This window comes from Magallana gigas, chromosome 6 (genome assembly GCF_963853765.1).
Source record: "Magallana gigas chromosome 6, xbMagGiga1.1, whole genome shotgun sequence".
Taxonomy (NCBI): Eukaryota; Metazoa; Mollusca; class Bivalvia; order Ostreida; family Ostreidae; genus Magallana; species Magallana gigas.
Window position 1 is genome coordinate 3278284 of NC_088858.1, and position 20413 is coordinate 3298696.

The window sequence follows — 20413 nt, forward strand, 5'->3', positions numbered from 1 at the left end:
ACACAAAAAAACCAGATACTGTACCAAAGAATCAAGAAAGTTGCATTTTACGGTAACCATTAATTTAGTAGCAATATTCTTTCCCCTTTATCACAACTGTGCTCTAAAAAAGCTGTGTAGCTTATTTTCATTTTGATACGGATTGAAGCGCAGGGTCGGTTTTAATGAAATGTGGATTTTTTTTTACTTGTACGATATAGGTCTAAATCTTGAACTTATGACAAATATATCGAAAAGTGTATAGAAGTAGAAGTTCGTTTATAATGCTTTGGGAAAAGTTCCCGCACAAACACAAAAAGTTCTCGGAATTTGTATTAGAAAAAACAAATCTTAAAAAAAAACAAGATTAAAAAAAATTGCAAGCTAACATATGCAGTGCTTCAATGTAGCTGCAATCAACCCCCCCCCCCCCACCAACCAAAAAAACATATATATATATATATATATATATATATATATATATATATATATATATATATATATATATATATATATATATATATATATATATATATATATACACCGTCACGGATTAGGAATTACAGGTTTGTAAGAAGCATCTTTATTTAATATTTGTTTGTAAGATGTCAGGAAATCCCCCACTCACTCACACTCTCAAAAACATATGCATAAGCATCAAAAATGTTTTCTCTTTATTAACGGTCCATGCAGAGGAAAAAGCATCTTCGCACCAGAGTTGATCCGCAAGGTGATCGAGGAGCGGATTGTAAACCCTTGCCTAGCGAAGACGGAGAAAGTTGAAAAACCAAAACCCAAATTTGTCTAAAGATATTCATAAAGAAATTTTAAGGTCGATCCGTCCCAGGTGATAGACCGCTTGTCTTTTGGGAACTCAAAGAAACTTTTTAAAATTAAATCTCAAAGATATTCTTTAGTTTTTTTTCCATAGATATACATGTAGCAAAACGTAAAAGTTATAAAAGATCGCAATAAGAACTTGAAGAACAATTTATGGTTCGAAAAAATATCGGAGACAGTACAAGAGTAGACAAAAATTGTCCAATGAAAAATTGGCTTACAAGCGCCTGTTTGACGTAGCATGCATGGTTTCTGATTCAAACTGCAATGGAGTAAGAGCCCTGTGTTGTGAATCCTTGTATATGGACATGTCGGAGTGAACATGTCCCCCAAACCCGTCACAGATGGATACCACTAGGAGGATAATTCGGTCCCCCTCTCTGAAGAGACGTAGTCGCCCCGTCCCCATTAACCAAAGGGTAGGTGAGACGGGCCCAGGTGAGGTACCGTGCGCTCTCAGTTATTGGACGATTTAACGTGACAAATGTTTACGTTTTGTACTTTGTCGATTTTTTTGCTAAAATTTGGGAGAAAGGTTAAGCGCTTATGCAGCAGATTTTTGAACAAATTAAATCACGCAGCTGCCTTTTGACAAAAGTGATTTGCTTTTTTATACCCCGTGTCGTAACTAATTGGGGGGGGGGGGGGGGGGGGGTTACAAAAAGTTTACGAATTTAAAACTTTTTGCCGGTAGTAAAATCTTTCCAGTCAATCATGGGCGTATATATAAAGTATATATATGCATCCTTGAGTCAATATGATGGGTTTTTTTCTTTAAAACCATACACATGATATATTATGAATACACTATCATATGCAGGTAAGTTATAAAGGTAATGGTTCTGTGTCAATAAACCTGGGGGGGACTCTCTTTATGGTATTATTTTATGGCCTTGTTTTATTGTTTAGAAAACTGAATTTCATTTACACAAATAACACTTATTTATGATCAGGTTTAGATAAGAGTCAAAGGATATAATTTTGTGCAAAAATGTAGACATATTGGATTTGCATGATCAGAGATTAGAACTTTACAATGATGAATGCAGTAAGGTGACAAATCACATACTTCTTCATTGGAGATCAACCACTTGAAACATTGATCTCAATGTTTTACCCATGTCAATGTAAATAAGAAAGGAAGAACAGAAAAGAAAAAGTTGAACCCTGGCTATTAAATTAATAAGGTTTGAAGATTATCCATGTATTATAGGATGTAGGAGCAGGTGTTTGTTTCTACGTGAATGAAATATGTGTTCAGCATCCTTAAAGTCATGTATCGGGTAACATGTGTCCTGTAAGAACTAGTGAACTGTGAGGTACAACTTGAACTATTAATAGAAGTTGGACAAACATTTAGCAATTGATATAATTTAGATGCATTGGAATTTAAACTGTACAATGGTACTTTGGGTGGAACCGCAACATATTTCTCAAGGTGCTCAAAGTCAGGCTGGGGTCTAGAGGAACAAGAATTTGGGTCCCTGCTCTCGAGCAACATGGTCTATTATCACCTTAATATGAATGGATAATGGCTAGCATTGAATGTATTTAAATAGTTAATGCCTACATTATGTACATCCCGAGTATAGGCTATTTACCCATAGTTATATAAAGTCATTCAGTCCTGCCCGCTGATTTATATGTTGTACAAGGGAAGGTAGTAGAGTTAAATGCTTGCAACATTTCTACATTACCAAGCATAATATCATTAATATTTGTATACATTAAATCTATGTACAACTGCGTTAACAAAAAATTGTGGCAGCTGAATTTGGGTCTATTTCTTGGAAGAAAAATTGAAATGAAGTAAAAATGGTTAAGTTCAACCAGTATTTTAGAATGGATTATGATTGTAAAAAAAATTAGATATAGGTTATATAATATCTCTTTAAACGCTATTGTGAAAGTTTACCCTGTGCAAAGAACAAATGTTAAATAAAACTTGTGCATTTTTGTGCTATAAGCATATATTAAGGTAAATTTCATCCTCGATCAGAAATGTTAATAGAATTGTCGGAATTGATGTGAACTGAGTTTGACAAGCATTACTAATGTGACCCTGTGTTAATGTTGTCTTTCCTCTCTTGTCATCCAGATGTTTATCAAATTACACCTTGTCAAGCTTTACAAATATGATCCTTTTTCATTGTTTGTTTCAAAAACTTGAGATCCTTTGAATGTGTTATGTCCTAAATCTTAAGTCAGTGGTAAGCCTATTTTTAGCAAAATTTTCCTCTTTCAATTTCACTGCAACAGTTTTGGTCCCTTTGTTGATGAGTTCACTTGATTTACCTGTCCTATAATTTGTGAATTTTGTGACAGTCCCTCAATCATTACTTACTTCACAGGTAGACCGTCAGTAACTTTTGTGACAGTCCCTTGATTGTATGCACTAGATAAGTGAATTTTGTGACAGGTCCCTGAAATATGGATAACTTTCTGCACATGTGTACAAATCATAGAGTCACTCTTAATACCTGAAGGGACAGTGTATAGTAAGGATTGGAGTGGTCCCTACGGTGTGGAGTGGAGGGTTGGTCCGATTAATTAGGGTTAAACATGTTAAACCTGTTTAATATACATTTTGACAACAATGGCCTGTGCCCTAAAGATAAACATGATAGCTAGGCCTGTCCCTTCTGTAGGAAGTTTACGAGCCTTTACGAGCCACGTACATTACTACCAGTGTGTAATACAGGACTCCTGATTCAGGCTGCAACATATATACTCCAAGTCCAGTTTATCTTCAAAGGATTAAACTGGAGTAAAGATATGTTTTCACCTGGATGATTTTGTGGTGCTATAGGACAGATGTGTATGTGATATAATCAGCGGTATAATTTTACGACCACAGTAACGAGGGAAGTGTCATTCTCATTGTGGGAGTAAGTCTGATATGATAATCAGCTGTTTTGGACAGTGAAACAGGACCCAGAGCTTGCATGTTGATGAAATTTGTATAAATGTAACAGGAATCATGCCTCGTGCTGCACTGCGATCCTCATCAGCTGCTGCACTTCATAAAGTAAGTCAGAGACAAGGATCACCCAAGGTTCATACTCTGTCAAATAAAACTGCTGTCGCTCAATCTCTTCATTTAATTTCCCCCAGGTAATTTAGTCTGAAGTTTAAACACACAGGTTTATCTGATTGTATATTTTCTAGCTTTCATTGGTATTGTTGATTAGTTTAGAAATGAGAATGGCCTTCGCTGAACATAAAACACTTGGGATGGGTCCCATCTCTGGTGTAAAGGCCTGGTTTGTGGACTTGTTGATTAGAAGGACTTTCTGTGTTATATGTACAGTGGATACACAAATAGAGCGGGTGTAGTACAGGGCTATCAATAGCCAGCATGTTTACCTAGGTAAATTTGCCCTCCCATTGATGCACTAAAACAGAATGGACACCTATTGACCTAGTTTTGTTAGTCACCTTGTGATCTGTGTTCTGCCACAGGTATACAGCTCTGAGGACACAGACTGTGTCTTCTGATGGCTATTTATAGGTCACTCATAATCATTATAGCTCTGTCATTTAAATACATCTGATTACACAAAATATTCAGTACAGCAGTTGTCCTGTCATCCTAAATGGACTTGCATTCCTGTATATTAAGAGTTTTCCAGTTCCTTGCATATTTTTTTTTAACTTTTCTATAATATTTGCCAATGAGCTTCAGAGGTATTCAAGCAATAATTTTAACCTTCTTTTTCCTTGTTATATTATTGCTATTGATTTTCTGTGGCAATGTTTCCTTGAATTTTAATGGCCACATAATTTCATAATTTGCCTCAGTATTACCTGAGAGTTTATGCACCTGTACAAGTTGTGTCAGATGTTAGACATCCAATCACTGACTGCCCTGCTGTAGATTATAGAAAGTTGACTCATAGACCCCCTCCATTAGTTCCAGCTATGATAATAGTGTATCTGTTGACAGCACCTTGTCTGTTTCCCCTGTCTATGGAGGATCTGGGACAGAACATGTGCTGAGTGTGTTCACCAGATAGAACTCTGTACTTGGTATTTACAGAATCTTCTTCAGATAGAAGGGTGTCAACTTCAGAATCCCAGCTTGCTTTGAGCTTCTCTGTTATCATTTACCCCCTCCCTGGATTTGCCAATCATTTGATGAGTGCACACTCAGAAATTCTATGTTTCTAAGTGATGAAAGTCATTCGCTCCAGACTGAGTCCTCCGTGGGTAGTCTCAAGGTGAGACTACGGGTATATGTACTTTAGATGAAGATAACAAGGACAATGTAAATATGCTGGATTTGAACCAGGATTTTCTTATCACAAGGAATTATTATTACCACTGAATCAGATATTTTTTTAGTCAAATTGATCTTAAATTGTTCGTTTTAGTTTATAATGAATTGGATGATAATCTATGTCTGTATTTGGACCAAAGTTAGGGTTTTGGGGATTCTCCATTAGGTTGTCAATCTAACATCAGTCATCTGTTACAAACTTTTAGATTCAGAAAGCAGTTGTAATATATTCCATCACGGTATTCTATCATGGTCATTAGCATTATTTAAATGAAGATCTAATTTGCCAATGTTGGAATTTGCAGCAACTTCTCTCAGGTTATTGGGTGTACAGTGTGGTTCACTTTGTTCTATAAGACATGCGTTCTGTGAATTCATTTTCCTGAGCCTTTAGGGAATCAAAGGGTACTGTAGGGGAGAAAATAATAAAAGGACCCCCCCCCCCCCCCTTATTAAAACACCCCACCTCAAATAAAAATGACTTTCAAGCCTATAAATTTACAAAAACATGACTTTGCTAGGATGCTGAATATGGTATTTTTTAGTTAGAATGAAGTTTTGATTTGTGATGGAGATTTGGTACATTTTACTTCTATTGATTAACATTCTGTCAGTGATGGTGAGGTGTCCACTGAGTGTAATTAATTAATGCATCCCAACATGGAAGCTTATTTCCCCCACCGTTTGTTTCAGAAACCCTCCCTTAGAGAAGAGGTACAGTATTATGTGTTTGCTTTGTCTTAGTTTGATATTTTGTTCACTTTTAGTTTGCTCATGGATGAAAAAGAATTAATTTGTTTGTATATAACGGTTGTTTAACATAACTGAAAGATAATTGTTGACAGTTCTGTGGTTTGATTCATGGTATACAATCACGTTAATTAATTCAACTTAATAAAAAGAGTTGAATTGCAGAAATTGTGTTTAGATTTAAATGATTTAGAAAAGAAGTCTATTATCTGCTGTTTGAAACATTAAAGGGGCATGGTCACGATTTTGGTCAAATTTTATTTTCATGTTTTTATTATTTACAATGCTTTAAAAATGCATTTCTAATGATCAAATTGAATTTGAGAGTCATTCGTAGATTTATAAGCAAGATACAGGGCTCACAATTCTTTGTCATGTAAACAAGGTTCGTGCCCTGTTTTTGTTTACATAGGTTCCATATTACCAGTAAAACATCTTTTTCCAGCTTATTTGTCCATTTTTTTTATTTATTTTAAGCATAGATATACAATTCCTAACGTTTAACACATTCGTTTTAGGTTTAATACTGAAATTTTTACTTCAATGTTCAAAATGTAAACAAACGCTTTGTTTACATAGCGGAGCATTTCAAGCTCTGTAACTTGCTTATAACTCAACAAATGAGACTCAAATTTCAGTTGCCTATAAAAATGCCTTTCTGAAGCATTGTAAATACTAAAATCGGGAAAATAATTTTTGACCAAAATTGTGACCATGTCCCTTTAAGAAAAATATACAATTAATATTTATGTCTTTATAGCCCAGTAATTTGAGTGTAAAAACTTCTGTTGGTTGGAATTATAACGAATCAATGATCAGTTTGAATGTTTTGATTTTGATTCAGATGGTAATGTTTTATGTTTATCCACATACAACCTTGATATTAATGGCCTTGACTTTGTGTAAATTTTAACCTTGAGTGAGATTGACCATGACCCTGTGTTATGTTGAATGTGATTGTATGAATTATTGGAGTGCATCTGTGTAATGTTAAATTTGATCCAGTAAAATGTTGATTGGACTTTGTGACTATGTCCATGATGTCACTTGACCTTAAACAACACTGTTCGATATCATTTGATGCTGTTTATTGTTGACCAGTAATACGAAATGATTGAACTGATGAATTGCGGCTGTCATTGTCGGACCTTTATAGTGTTTTTAATACATAACTTATGTGATTGTGTTCTTCTCTTTACAGGTTAGCCTAGAGCGAGTGATCGGGCTGACGGTCAGTACGAATGCGACCTTGGCCTGTGACTCCAACACTGGAACAATCGCTTATCCTGCAGGGTGTGTATATCTAGCTTGTTCTGGATTCAATACAATGTATATAAACCTACTACAGAGTAGTTATTGATTAATAACATGGTATCGGTAGACAAACTATTTTGATCTTGTTGCATGTATACATTTGTTGTCATCAAATTAATATTATTTCCTAAACATTTCATGGCCAGCAAACAAGTCCATTTTTTTTTTATAAACATCAAATTTTTGTGGAAAGTAAACCGGTTACCCTTTATGATAAATATTCTGTGCATCATAAATTAAATTATATGTTTTTCGATGGAAAGAATTTAATGTTTGAGAAGGCGAAAACATAAAAAAAATATTTTGCATGAAAATAATATGGCAATAACTAAAAATTGTTTAATAGACATTGAGTTTTACATCGGTAAATAAAAATGCAGGGTTTTGAGCTTCATTTTGTAAGGAAACTTTATCATTGTGATCAGATTCAGAAAGAGAGAGCGTTCCGGTATTGTCAGTGATCGGGAGATACACCTGGGTGGACAGGTGATGTGTTGTGCTACACGAAACACTACACCCCGTTTTCTTCTGATCTCCTCAAACAGGTTTTTGTAAACTGCAAACCAATAACCTCTGAAGAAATTTGACCTGTGTAATACTTATGTGTTTATGTGTGTGAACCACAGTAAACAAGCTTTAATACGGCCTGATTCTTCATAAGTTCTGCCCCACCATGACAGATAAATTCCCATGGAGTTCAGAAAACTGTCGTCTTCCTGGTGATCAATAAAATTGATTGATTTTTTGGGTGACCTTCTGTTTGACCTGTACAGGGTGTTGGGGGTGAGTTGAGGATTTGTGTCCTGTGAAGAGGTCTTACTCGTGGTGACAAGCCCTAACTCACGGCACACGGGCGTCTGTGTGTGACAGATGGCTTGGGAAGTCTGTCTAAAGGGATTACTGGTACATGTATAGCTGGAGCTGTCGTACATACAAGACGAACGTTGAGCCGATTTATATAAGTATTTATGAGTGGTCGAAAGAGAGCAATGAAGTTGACAACGTAGCGAAGTCTTTAGCTCTTATTTGTGTTGGAGTACAGTAGGTTATAGTGGATGTTCGAAGAAGGTTGAATTCAAACATCATACAAATACAAGACTCTGAACCCCACCATATTAACATAGGTGTTTTCTGAAACAATATGATAAACTTCTCAGTGAGACTACAGGGATGTAAAAAATCCATCATTTTGATCCTATAGTGATAATTGTATTGATTGGTGAAAGTAAACTGTCTTATACTGATAGTTACAGCATATAATTGTATATTAAAAGCACAAGTTTGGGAAGTGGGAAAATGTCTGTATCAACTATTGCTTGCTTGTTTATTCACCAATAAAACAATGAAGAAGTCAGACAGACAGGTTAGGATAGGAATGAAGTTAATGATTAACACATGGTCAAACATTTCCTGTACAGTGTCCACGTGACTGACAGAAATGTGCCAAATCAGCATTTTATGCCCTGTACATATATACCATTACAGGCACTCAACACACTCTGATCTATTGATTTGAGAGACAATGTATTTGTTAGGATATACCACATACATGTATAAATTTTCTATAATTTTAATGTCACATATAGGCAGATCTCTGTTCTTTGGGAGGGCTTTATTGGGGTGACTAGCTGTGTTAATACCAAACCACTCTGATAATTGCCAAGTTAGTGTATTGTGTACCAAAGGGGTCTGGATCTTTCTATGTTGGACACCTTTGGGGATGACCTTTTTCATACTCTCAGGTTACTGGTGTGATGTATGTGAGGTATTGGGGGACCACCCCACGCATTATTTGTGTAACTGTAGAGACCCCATTGAAGAGTAATTGACCCAGTTTGTTGTCCATAGGTACACCCCAGAATCCTGATCTACTTGTGTCGTACTGCCTATTGTCCCATTGTACACACCTGTGCTCTATTACCTGTAGTTTGTCTGTAGTCTGTGTATTGAAGATCCCTCTGCTGGCCTGGTCATTGTTCATGTCATTAGGAGTTTCTGGTTGGCTGAATTCCTCACTGGAATGTTGGTCCTTTATTGTCTAAGTACTTGCCTCATTAGGATAACTCATTGTCACAGATATAAAGATATCTGAGTTAAGTCACTGACACGCATTATTGTAAACCCTGGTGAGATATCTAGTTAGGACCAGTGAATTTTTCAACACTGATGTCTTATGATGAATATTGTTTTTTTATTCATTTATTTGATGATTTGAATTCAATTGAAAAACTTTTTCATATATGTAAATTTCACCAGGTTTTAAGGACTGGGTGGATAGGGGTGGGCTCAGATAAATAGGGTTGGCATTGAAATCTAGTTGTTTATCCATTCACCACATTTGTTTTGTCCTCTGTTACAATAGCTTAAGATGTCAATATAATTTTAATTACTTGTAATTTACAAGGAATGTTTGCACAATAAAAGTAACAATTGCTAAAATAATCAGTTAAAGAAACAATTGTATTAGTCAAGGTCATTGCAATTTGTGAAGAAAGTATTATGCTCCACCTTAAGATTGAATGAGTCTGATTTTTTTCTTAAAAAAAGAATAGGTATCTCTTTTGATTAATTTTAAAATGGCAAATGTTAAGATCATATGTATTGCATTTAATTAGAATTTCATTGAATAATTTTAAGTTAACATTATGTAAAGCTTGATCTATTCTCATGCTTCAAAAGTAATTTTTTATGCATTTCATTTTTCCTTCATTAGCGAACACTCTATGCATATAAATCATGTTGATATTACATGTACTCAGATAAACACTTTATTCTAATGTTTCTTCCAATTAAGATGTGTTGTGGTTTTGTTCAACCCGCGGCGCAACAAGCAGTCTCACATCTTCAACACCTCCAAGAAAACCATCACCTCCCTGGCCTTCTCTCCTGATGGCAAGCAGCTTGTTACTGGGGAGGTAAGTGTAATAGTCATAGACATGTTATACAGGGGAGGTAAGTGTAATAGTCTTGTTACTGGGGAGGTAGGTGTAATAGTCATAGACGTGTTATACAGGGGAGGTAGGTGTAATAGTCATAGACATGTTATACAGGGGAGGTAAGTGTAATAGTCAGACATGTTATACAGGGGAGGTAAGTGTAATAGTCATAGACATGTTATACAGGGGAGGTAAGTGTAATAGTCTTGTTAATGGGGAGGTAGGTGTAATAGTCATAGACGTGTTATACAGGGGAGGTAGGTGTAATAGTCATAGACATGTTATACAGGGGAGGTAAGTGTAATAGTCAGACATGTTATACAGGGGAGGTAAGTGTAATGGTCATAGACATGTTATACAGGGGAGGTAAGTGTAATAGTCTTGTTACTGGGGAGGTAGGTGTAATAGTCGTAGACATGTTATACAGGGGAGGTAAGTGTAATAGTCTTGTTACTGGGGAGGTAGGTGTAATAGTCATAGACATGTTATACAGGGGAGGTAAGTGTAATGGTCATAGACATGTTATACAGGGGAGGTAGGTGTAATAGTCATAGACATGTTATACAGGGGAGGTAAGTGTAATAGTCTTGTTACTGGGGAGGTAGGTGTAATAGTCGTAGACATGTTATACAGGGGAGGTAAGTGTAATAGTCTTGTTACTGGGGAGGTAGGTGTAATAGTCATAGACATGTTATACAGGGGAGGTAAGTGTAATAGTCAGACATGTTATACAGGGGAGGTAAGTGTAATAGTCATAGACGTGTTACAGATTATCGCAAAAACTTCAGGAGAAGGGGTAAATTTTCACTGGAAAGGTTTAGTATTACTGACCATATGTAAATTAATTAAGATAAAATAAAGTACTGGTACTATTTATTTGAGTAATTAGTATTGAAGCAAGTTGACTAACTGTGGAATCATCATTGTTTGTGGTGGACCAATGTTCATGGCTTTCGTGGGTAGCTCTTGCCCATATACATCCCCATGAATGTATAAACAATCATTTGTTTAATATTTATTAAAGTATCCCAATTACACTACCAACGAAATTACATCCACGAACCAGTAAAATTTTGTCTACCCATGAACATCGACCACCACAAATAAAAATAATTCCACAGTAAGCAATGCGCTCATATTTTAAGTCCTCCTACTTTCTATTGATAGATTATGGTATTGGACAGTCTGCATAATGACATTGTTGCAAGCCAGGGGTTTTGTTTGTGGAAATAGAAAGAACACAAAACCTGTGGCTTGTGACGATTGCATAATGGCTGTTGATTAGATATTAGACTTTTCAGATGTATTTTTGAATTTAAACTTTAAACTTTTCCTGCAAAAAGTAAGATAAGTGAAACCAGTCCTTAGAATTTTTTATTTATATAAGTGAGCTACATACTTTTCTCTCTGTGGTAACAGACTGGCCACCAGCCGGCAGTGCGAGTGTGGGATGTGGCGGAGAAAACACAAGTGGCAGAATTCCACGGACACAAGTTCGGAATTGTCTGTGTTGTAAGTACTAATATTTCATCACAAACTTCAATCTGGTTTCTTGTTATATTATGAAATCATAAAAAAGTACCAGTAATTAATATTCAATGGAGAAGTAAATGATTGTGACTTGAATGGTTGTTGTGTACTATAATGTTTGTTTACAAATAGTTATAATGAATATATTGTAGAAATTTTCACCCTCCCTGAAGCACCTGGTGTCTGTGGGATCCCAGCATGATATGATGGTCAATGTATGGAACTGGAAAACAGGCACCAAAGTAGCATCTAACAAAATCAGTAGTAAGGTGGGTCACCGATATTCTTACTTCTGCCAGCTCAGAGTTTAATAAAAATGGTTCCGGTTCAGAGCTTGTTTGAAGGCTTTGGTAGGGAGAGGGAGAACTAAGACTCTTTTGCAGAGAAAGCAAGAGAAGTAACTCGTGCTCAAAAATACATTTTGGCTGGAAAATAAAGTATTAGCTGGTCATTAGATAAAGTTATGGTTGGTCATTAAATAAAGTTTTTGTTTTTGCAGCTGACCATGACTTTTCCTCCATTGTAGGTTAACTCCATTGCTTTCTCTAAAGATGGTTCCATGTTTGTCACAGTTGGAAATCGTCATGTCAAATTCTGGTATTTGGATAGCAGTAAAACAAAGGTATGTCTTTGTCTGAAATTTCCTTCATAACTCAAGAATAATACAACTGAAAACAAAACTCCTTTTTTAATTACCTTGTAGTAGTCTGTTTTAAAAATAGTTTTATCTTGCATTTCTCTTTAGATAAATGAGACTGTGCCTCTCCAAGGAAGGAATGGTATTCTAGGAGACCACAAAAATAACTACTTCTCTGATGTTGCCTGTGGAAAGGCAGTGTATGCTATCACACAGACCGGGCTACTGTGTCAGTTCAACGACAAACGTCAACTTGACAAGTGGGTGGAGCTACGGGTAAGTCTGAAGTTCAGTCCAATCAACATGTAATGACCCAACTCCCTCATCTGTATTTTGCTAATTAATTATATTCAGAATAGGTTTTGGGAAGTAGCAAAAATGTAGTAAATGTTTAGGCTGTTTTACATGATATATGTGGAAATGTTGATGTGGGATGTTGTTTTCTGAAGAGAATCGCAGAGAGTGACTACAAAGTGAGTAGCTGAGTTGTCTTTCACTTTGTCACTAATGCCTGGAGTGAGGTGGGTGTTTGTCTGTTTGATCTATCATGGTTTGCAGTCCAATACAATAAGACTTTTCTGATTTCCCTTGTAAAATTTTGAATTATTAAGGAATTTGAACAGGTTTTTAGTGAAGCTCAAGATCCTAAAAGGTTTGTACTTAGAATTCCTCAAATGACGGTTTTTGCTGCCTGCTATTAATTATGATTATCATCCTTTGCCATTGCAGACCACCAATGCTACATGTGTTTCGGCTGGAGAGGACAACATATTTATTGGCTGTGCCAATGGTGTTGTCCGGATTTTCGATGCTGTTAATCTTAATTATGTGGCCACAATGCCCCGCCCCCATCAGCTGGGGGTGGATGTGGCCTCAGCTCTCAGTCCCAGGTAATTAGGCCAAATCAAACAAATTCTGCTAATTGAAACTAGACCAGAAACATGCACAGTGTCTGTAGGATTAGATTTTGTGTATTTGTTGGAAAATTGAAATTCATTGATAAGTATGTTTGGCAGTCAGCTGATTTTGTGTATTTGTTGATTAATGAAAGCTTTGTATGTTTGACAGTCAGCTGATTTTGTGTATTTGTTGATTAATGAAAGCTTTGTATGTTTGACAGTCAGCTGATCTCCCAGACTGAGGATGCCAAATTCCCCGACACAGTGGCTGTTAGCTACAACGACTTCCATAAAAAGGTACCAAGAAATAAACTAATTAAGAATTACTGATATGTTGTCAAGGATGGGAATACATGTAATACTGGGATGTGCATTGACTTCATTCTGTATCTGTTTAGTTATTTTCTTGTTAACAGCTATGGATATCAGGAAATGATATATTAACTGTACATATCATCATGTGATGATTTTTAAATAATCATTGATGACTTGTATTTTAAATGCTGATTTATATTCAGTATGGTAAAAAAAATATCTATGAGTATTGTAATCTTCTTGTCCAAACAGAAACTGATGAAAATGCTGTGTGTTGTATAGAGAGTGTAGGATGTCGTGGTTTGTGTTGTAGGTGACATGTATATACAACGACCACAGTTTGTATGTGTGGGACGTCCATGATGTGAGGAAAGTCGGAAAATCATGGTCCTTCCTCTACCACAGCAGCTGTGTCTGGGGCCTGGAGGTGTGTGTATAACTCTCTCTCTCTCTCTTTCTCTTTCTCTCATCAACTTTTATATAAGTGTACTGATAATTTTATTGTTCTTAAAATGTAGGAGTTGAATATTATATTGAAATACTGAAATAGTCTTGTATAGAATTTTATATTCTTTCTGCATAAGAAATCCATGTGTCAATTGTGGCCACAGTTAGATATATGCATGTACATGTATTTGTATGAGTTGTCTGTCTTTGTAGGTGAATCCAGCCACAACAGAAGAAATGAGACCCATTCTGCCATCCGATTCATTCATGACGTGTTCCTCTGACGACACCATTCGGATTTGGAATCTAGATCCTCACATGGTAGAAACTGAGAGTTCTAAAAGGAATGTGTACTCTAATGTAAGAACCTCTCACAGAGTTTACTCAAGTAGATATACAATGTACCTATTAATTACAATAATCATGCATCAACTTCTCTTGCCCAAAGTTTAAGTTTCATCCCACTGTGAATGAATTGTTGCTACTCAGACCTACTGTTCTGATACTGTTTTTCTTTTACAGGAATTACTGAAGGTGATCTATGTAGATCCGACCTTGACCTGCCTGAAAGATGTCAATTACAACCCAGGTGTGTAATAAACTCATAGAATCTTAAAATACTTTTAATTTAACAGAATTTTGTGGGTTTATTCTTACATGTTTCCCATTTCAAATTTCACAGCTGGAGGTACAGACAAAACAGATACAAACTATGATGGCAAGAATGGAATTAGGTCGATTGGGATCAGTCCGGATGGACGGCACTTGGCCTCTGGGGACAGGATCGGGAATGTCAGGTATATGTAGTGGTGAAAAGAATCCTATGAGTGGACTCTGTTCTTGCATTGAAAATAGACAATCAGGCTTGCACGTGCCCCAGAAAATCCCCAATAAAGGAAAATTGGGAATATTCTGAACATAAATAGTATAGAAAACTATGAAGTTAACCTAATGATTGATTTTTTCAGGGTTCATGACTTAATCAACATGCAAGAGATTATGAAGATAGAGGCTCATGACCAGGAAATTCTTTGTGTTCAATACTCAGATTTAAATACAGGTAAGATGTTCTGCTTGATATTCTACTCAAAGAGTAGAAATAGGAAAATCATATTACATATGTTCATTGATTTGATCATAGTTTTAAAAGACTTTGTTACAAAATAACATCCATCATTATTATATTTTGAAGTTTAATCCAAATAATAAATGGGAAAAAAAAAGAAAAGAATTCCAACAGTTTCTTATGCTTCTTTATAAAAACTTTGGAACAACGAATTTTCCATCATTTATAGATATTTTCTATCAGACGTGACTCAATAAAGCTGATAACTGATGTTTACTGATGTTTCATTCTCAGGTCCGCAGCTGCTGGCGTCATCCAGTCGTGACCGCCTGATCCATGTCTTTGACGTGGAGCAACGCTACGGTTTACTGCAGACCCTGGACGATCATTCCAGTTCAGTTACCGCCATAAAGTTCACGGAGAATGACGGACAAATCAAAATGCTCAGCTCCAGCGCAGACAAGTCCGTTCTGTTCCGTAATGCACAAATGGTAAGCTGTTCAGACATATATCAGAACCATTTGAAATGCAAATAGTAATCTGTTCATACTTGCACCAGAACCATTACTCACTAGATCTTGTAAACACATTTTTATGCCTTATTCATAGAAATTTTTTTTATTACTGATTGAATTTTTTTTTCTCCAATTTTTGTTTATTTTTTTCGGTCACATGAGATGACCCATAAAATCTTTTCCATCTGGTTTTGTAGACTCCAACATTCCAGTTTGTTCTAGCTAACCAGCATGTTGTAGGAAATAACAGCTTATATGACATGGACATTGAACCTTCCCAAAGGTTCTTAGCGACTGCATGTCAGGACAGAAACATTAGGTAACGCCATAACCAAAATCCAGCCAAGGGCAGTAACTCCTGACTACTTCTTTTCTATTCACATTTAGAAAAGCTTGTCATAGGATAAAGGATAATTGTAGAAATATTATTTGAAAACAGTTTTTTAGTTGTTTGATCAACAGAAATTAGATTGCTTAAAATAATTTTAAATGCTATTGCATGTATTTCTATTTTGCACTGTTACAGAATCTACAATATTAAATCTGCCAAGCAGAAGCAGTGTTACAAGGGAGCCGTGGGGGACAGTGGAGTCCTCCTCAAGCTCCAGCTAGATCCATCTGGTCAGTTTGCCGTCACCAGCTGTACTGACAAAAGTCTTGCCCTGCTCGACTTTAAAACTGGCGACTTGCTGGCCACCATGTTTGGTCACTCAGAGCTGGCTACGGGGGTCAAGTTCATGCCCGACCTGAAGAGGCTCGTGTCTGTGTCCAGTGATGGCTGTATCTTTGTCTGGAGGCTGCCCCCGGAGCTGACCGAATCCATGAAGGGAAGGCTGGAGGAGATGGGGAAACTTCCAATGGAGGCGGTCAATGGGGACATCAATAGGTGGGTAGGGGGTGTGGGGACTTAGGGTAGGGGTCAGGGGTAACAAAGCTTAATGGTTGCTCACACATGTCTCTTATCATGTAGGAAACCCAATAACTATGATGAGGCACTGGGAAGAGCTCCACTGTTTCCAAATGAAGAGGTGATAAAAACACCGACCAAGATACTGGAGGAATTACAGAAAAAGAGAGAAAAAGAACAACCAGACTTTAGATACAGTATAGGACCACTACCTAACTGGGCCAAAGCTAAGGTGAGAAAAACTGATAAATACAGTATAAGCTAACTAATCAAAAAACACTAAACACTTGTCATTATTGTTTAGAGAGTACTTAAAAGAATTACTGCTGCCATAATATTTTTAAAAATATAAAAGTTTTCTTTATCAGATGGGAGAAAATAGTAATGGACAACAGAAAGTGGACAACAAGCCCCAGCCCCGAGGCCGATGGGCGAGGCGTATAGATAGTGGGGAGGACCTGAGTCAGCTGGAAATAGCTGAGAGCAGAGACGGTGAGTGTACTTCAGATACCATTACTGATCAGTAACCACTGTATGTCATGTTTAAATCATTGCTGCACCAGTCAGCTTGGCACAAAGTATCCTGAGGTAACTGATGTGTTAAAATAAAGGGCCACATCCTTCTCAAAAGGGGATATAAAACCCCCTGAAAAAAGTATTTCTAAGTACCAGAAATACAAATATTTACAGTAATTTTTGTTTTAAATTATATTCTTTTTAATCCTTCATATCCCTGACCAATAGTGAGGTACCAAGAATGTCCAATTCACTGAAAAGTTATACAAAAAAATTAGGAAAAAATCTTTACAAATCATCACATATACTTCAATTCGTGAAACTATTATGAAAGTTTTCCTTTCTGATATACAGTAGATAATATTTTTAAAACCATGACCCATGGCCCATATTGGTGCTCAAGACATACTTTAGACTATGTAAGATCAACTCTTTAAATATTTCCGCAATATCTTTTTTTTTTATATATTAGATTTTATTTTTCAAACTGAGAATGCTAACCCTTTATAATTAGAGATGTAAGTATTAACTTTAGAACTGTTAATTTTTTTAGTAATGTTGCAAATGTGGCTTTTAATTGCAAGAAAGGTTGACCAAATTAACTGGTTTTAAGATATACAGCCTAAGCACAGACATAAAGAACTGCGAACACTAACGCCCGTTTCCCGCCTACATTTTACATCCAAATATTTCGGAATTTCTATCAGATATTCAAAAACTAAGTTTTCTACTAAAAAGTATAATCAAATCCTAATCAATTTATATCAAGTCAAATCTCTTTGTTTGACTAAATCATTTATATTTAATGACATTATACATAAATGTTTACATTATTATAAAAAAATAATTTTAATTAGACAACTTTCAAAAAATGACTTTTAGTTAGGCGGCTAGACAATGCTATCGTTCGCAGTCCTTTCTATCTGTGAAAGGGAATTGAATTTGGAACAGTGATCTTCTAAAGACTACCAGTAATTCCTTAAACAATTTATATTCTTTTATATTATTGAATAAAATGGTACTGAAAACAGGAAAATTGTCACCGCCAATTAAGGAGGCTGTGTGGTCAACAAATTAACCATTAGATCTACCTTAAACTTTGACATATGGTATTCAGTTGAACTTTGATATCTTGAACACAGATACCTTGAATATAATGGATATGTCAATGTAATTTGCAAGTCCCAACCACTTATTTACCGTTGATATCTGGAATACTTGGATATCTCAAAATTTTTAAATAGTCCTGTCTAGTTCGAGATAGCAAAGTTAGATTGTATGATCTGATATTTGTGGTCATTAACTAACAGTAAAGAAATATCCAAATATTTAAGGTGGTATGGGACATCTGTCAATATTAATGTGGATTAAAGTACATTATAATTAAAATACTTTCACCAATTTAGAATTTTCAAATTTTACAATATTTCAACAAAAAACATGTTTTAAAAATTTTTGGAATGGTAAAAATTTTAAAATCCCCAGCGGAATTCGAACTCATGACTTACAGATTCATAGTACTGGTAAATCCTCTAATCCACTGCGCTATGCTGCTTCTAGGTGACAATTGCGGGAAAGAAACTACATGTAATTATAAAATTTAACTTGATTTGATTGTTTATTTAGATAAATAGAACATCACAACATGGAGGTGTCCCCTACCACCTTAAGCTTTAAAATGAGCGTTTTCCTAAATCCTTAAACAGAGCTCTCCTTTATAAGGACCATCCACTCCTCTTAATTCTTTTGTCATCATTGTCAGTGGGCATATTTAACTGTGGCTGATTAATAGTTCAATTTATTTTTTAAAAATTTTTGTTGGCAGATATAAAACAGGGCAACATCTTTTGCTAACAGGTGTCATTGAGAAAAAAAAAATTAAAATGAAAAACAACCAAACAAAATCAAAGAAAGAAATGAATGCTTGGGCCAAAATAACCTTCACCAAGTTATTTTTCATAAGAAAAATTTTACTTTATTGTCTCAGTTTTTGTTTTTGTTACAATTTGAAAGTAAAAACTTTTATTGAATTTATGAAAACCCCATTATTTCCCTAATGACTTGCATTTTTTTAGCTATAAAATGAAATGAGGATTATGCCTAGTTAAATAAATGTATGATGTCATCTTCTGAACGAAAGACACCTGTATAACACTCAGTTTAGACAGAATATATGTGGTAACAATCTGACAGTCATATTCCCCATTGAAATGTGGTTCTGTGTTATGTCATAATCTACAAGTTAACTCTGTATATGCTGATAATCCAATCAGGGCTAAGGTTTAATGGGATAATTAACCTGACGAAGTCCCTCTCCCCAGTGATTAGTGGATTAGTTATGTATTACCCTCTGATTATCAGACTTTGGATCTGATTAATACATGACTTGTAATTTTTGGTGTTTTTATTATGTGAAGTTGCAAAGAAACAATTCACGGGTCTAGCATTTAGCTCCTCATACAAAAAAGAAATTAACTGGAAATATCAATGAGTACTCCAGTACTTGACTATAGCTTGGTCATGACAATCATCAACTAATATTTTTTAGTTGATTACTAGTTATAAAGAAATAGAATATAATTTTTTTTAAACGCATTAGTTTTTGGGCAACAAATTAAATTTACAGCTTTACTTTCTTAGCATTTTGATCAATAAGTTAGTCTGTTTCATCGGAGCCCCTGGTGTATTTTTAAAGTGGGTAATATATTCATTTTGGTCTAATTTGGTAGATAAAATTAATATCATTTTGAATAAAAGTACTTGGTTATGCATGTAGATGAGGACAGTTTATTTTGATGTTAAATATCAAGTCAAATAGTTATTAGTCCCCTACCAGTTTCACCGGAGGGGACTATAGCTTTCCTCTGCGTCAGTCAGTCCATCTGTCCGTCCGTCCATCAGTCCGTCTGTCTGTCTGTCCCACTTCAGTTTTCTACACTTTTTTTCTCTATACGTTTGAGGAATAATATGAAATTTGCTGAACAGCTTCAAAATGTCAAATTAAAACTTTTGTAACCTCTGGTTGACATATTTTCGAGAAAATTAATTTTTGATATTCCATTTATTTAATGACCGGGTTCGTTATCGGGTTCGGTGTGTATTGAATAAATGAGGAAAGTATGAAGTCAGTAATAATATCGTGATTTACTTGTACCATTCCTTTTATTGTTTCTAACAAACAAATAAGTTCAATCTGTAAAATAGTGTCAAGCATTGTGTTGTAAATATAATCGACGGGTTTTTTTGTATTATTACAATCGGGTTCGCTATCGGGTTAGTCTGTTGAGACGGTAAGAAATGATATTCTGCATTACAGTGCATTGTTTTCCCAAATTTCTACCAGCAAATACTTAATGGACTTGGCGAAATTACTGGAGATAAAATAAAGAGTATTATTTAACCCATTCTTTATTTAATTTTTATATCAACTATGTAATCATAACATCTCGTTTATAATAGTTTTGAAATAGATGTATGCGTCGA

General features: G+C 35.5%; 1 protein-coding gene across 8 annotated transcripts in view; it reads left to right on the forward strand.

Moving 5' to 3' along the window:
* LOC105346167 (mitogen-activated protein kinase-binding protein 1) overlaps positions 1 to 20413 on the forward strand; it is a 38744-nt gene that overhangs the window by 3890 nt on the left and 14441 nt on the right. For 3 of the 8 annotated variants that reach the window (XM_020074473.3, XM_020074476.3, XM_020074477.3), the window contains exons 1-21: positions 1047 to 1238; positions 5792 to 5812; positions 7050 to 7141; positions 9957 to 10077; positions 11518 to 11610; positions 11781 to 11897; positions 12155 to 12250; positions 12374 to 12541; positions 12715 to 12738; positions 12995 to 13155; positions 13386 to 13461; positions 13793 to 13906; positions 14140 to 14286; positions 14449 to 14515; positions 14609 to 14723; positions 14895 to 14986; positions 15287 to 15483; positions 15705 to 15826; positions 16034 to 16393; positions 16478 to 16646; positions 16783 to 16906. In XM_020074473.3, the coding sequence (XP_019930032.3) occupies positions 1164 to 1238; positions 5792 to 5812; positions 7050 to 7141; positions 9957 to 10077; positions 11518 to 11610; positions 11781 to 11897; positions 12155 to 12250; positions 12374 to 12541; positions 12715 to 12738; positions 12995 to 13155; positions 13386 to 13461; positions 13793 to 13906; positions 14140 to 14286; positions 14449 to 14515; positions 14609 to 14723; positions 14895 to 14986; positions 15287 to 15483; positions 15705 to 15826; positions 16034 to 16393; positions 16478 to 16646; positions 16783 to 16906 (2551 nt within the window). In that variant the 5' untranslated portion in view covers positions 1047 to 1163. Of the gene's footprint in view, positions 1 to 1046; positions 1239 to 3487; positions 3848 to 5791; positions 5813 to 7049; positions 7142 to 9956; positions 10078 to 11517; positions 11611 to 11780; positions 11898 to 12154; positions 12251 to 12373; positions 12542 to 12714; positions 12739 to 12994; positions 13156 to 13385; positions 13462 to 13792; positions 13907 to 14139; positions 14287 to 14448; positions 14516 to 14608; positions 14724 to 14894; positions 14987 to 15286; positions 15484 to 15704; positions 15827 to 16033; positions 16394 to 16477; positions 16647 to 16782; positions 16907 to 20413 lie in introns of those variants that run through there. The other 5 variants (XM_011454647.4, XM_020074474.3, XM_020074475.3 and 2 more) reach the window with 5 other exon arrangements.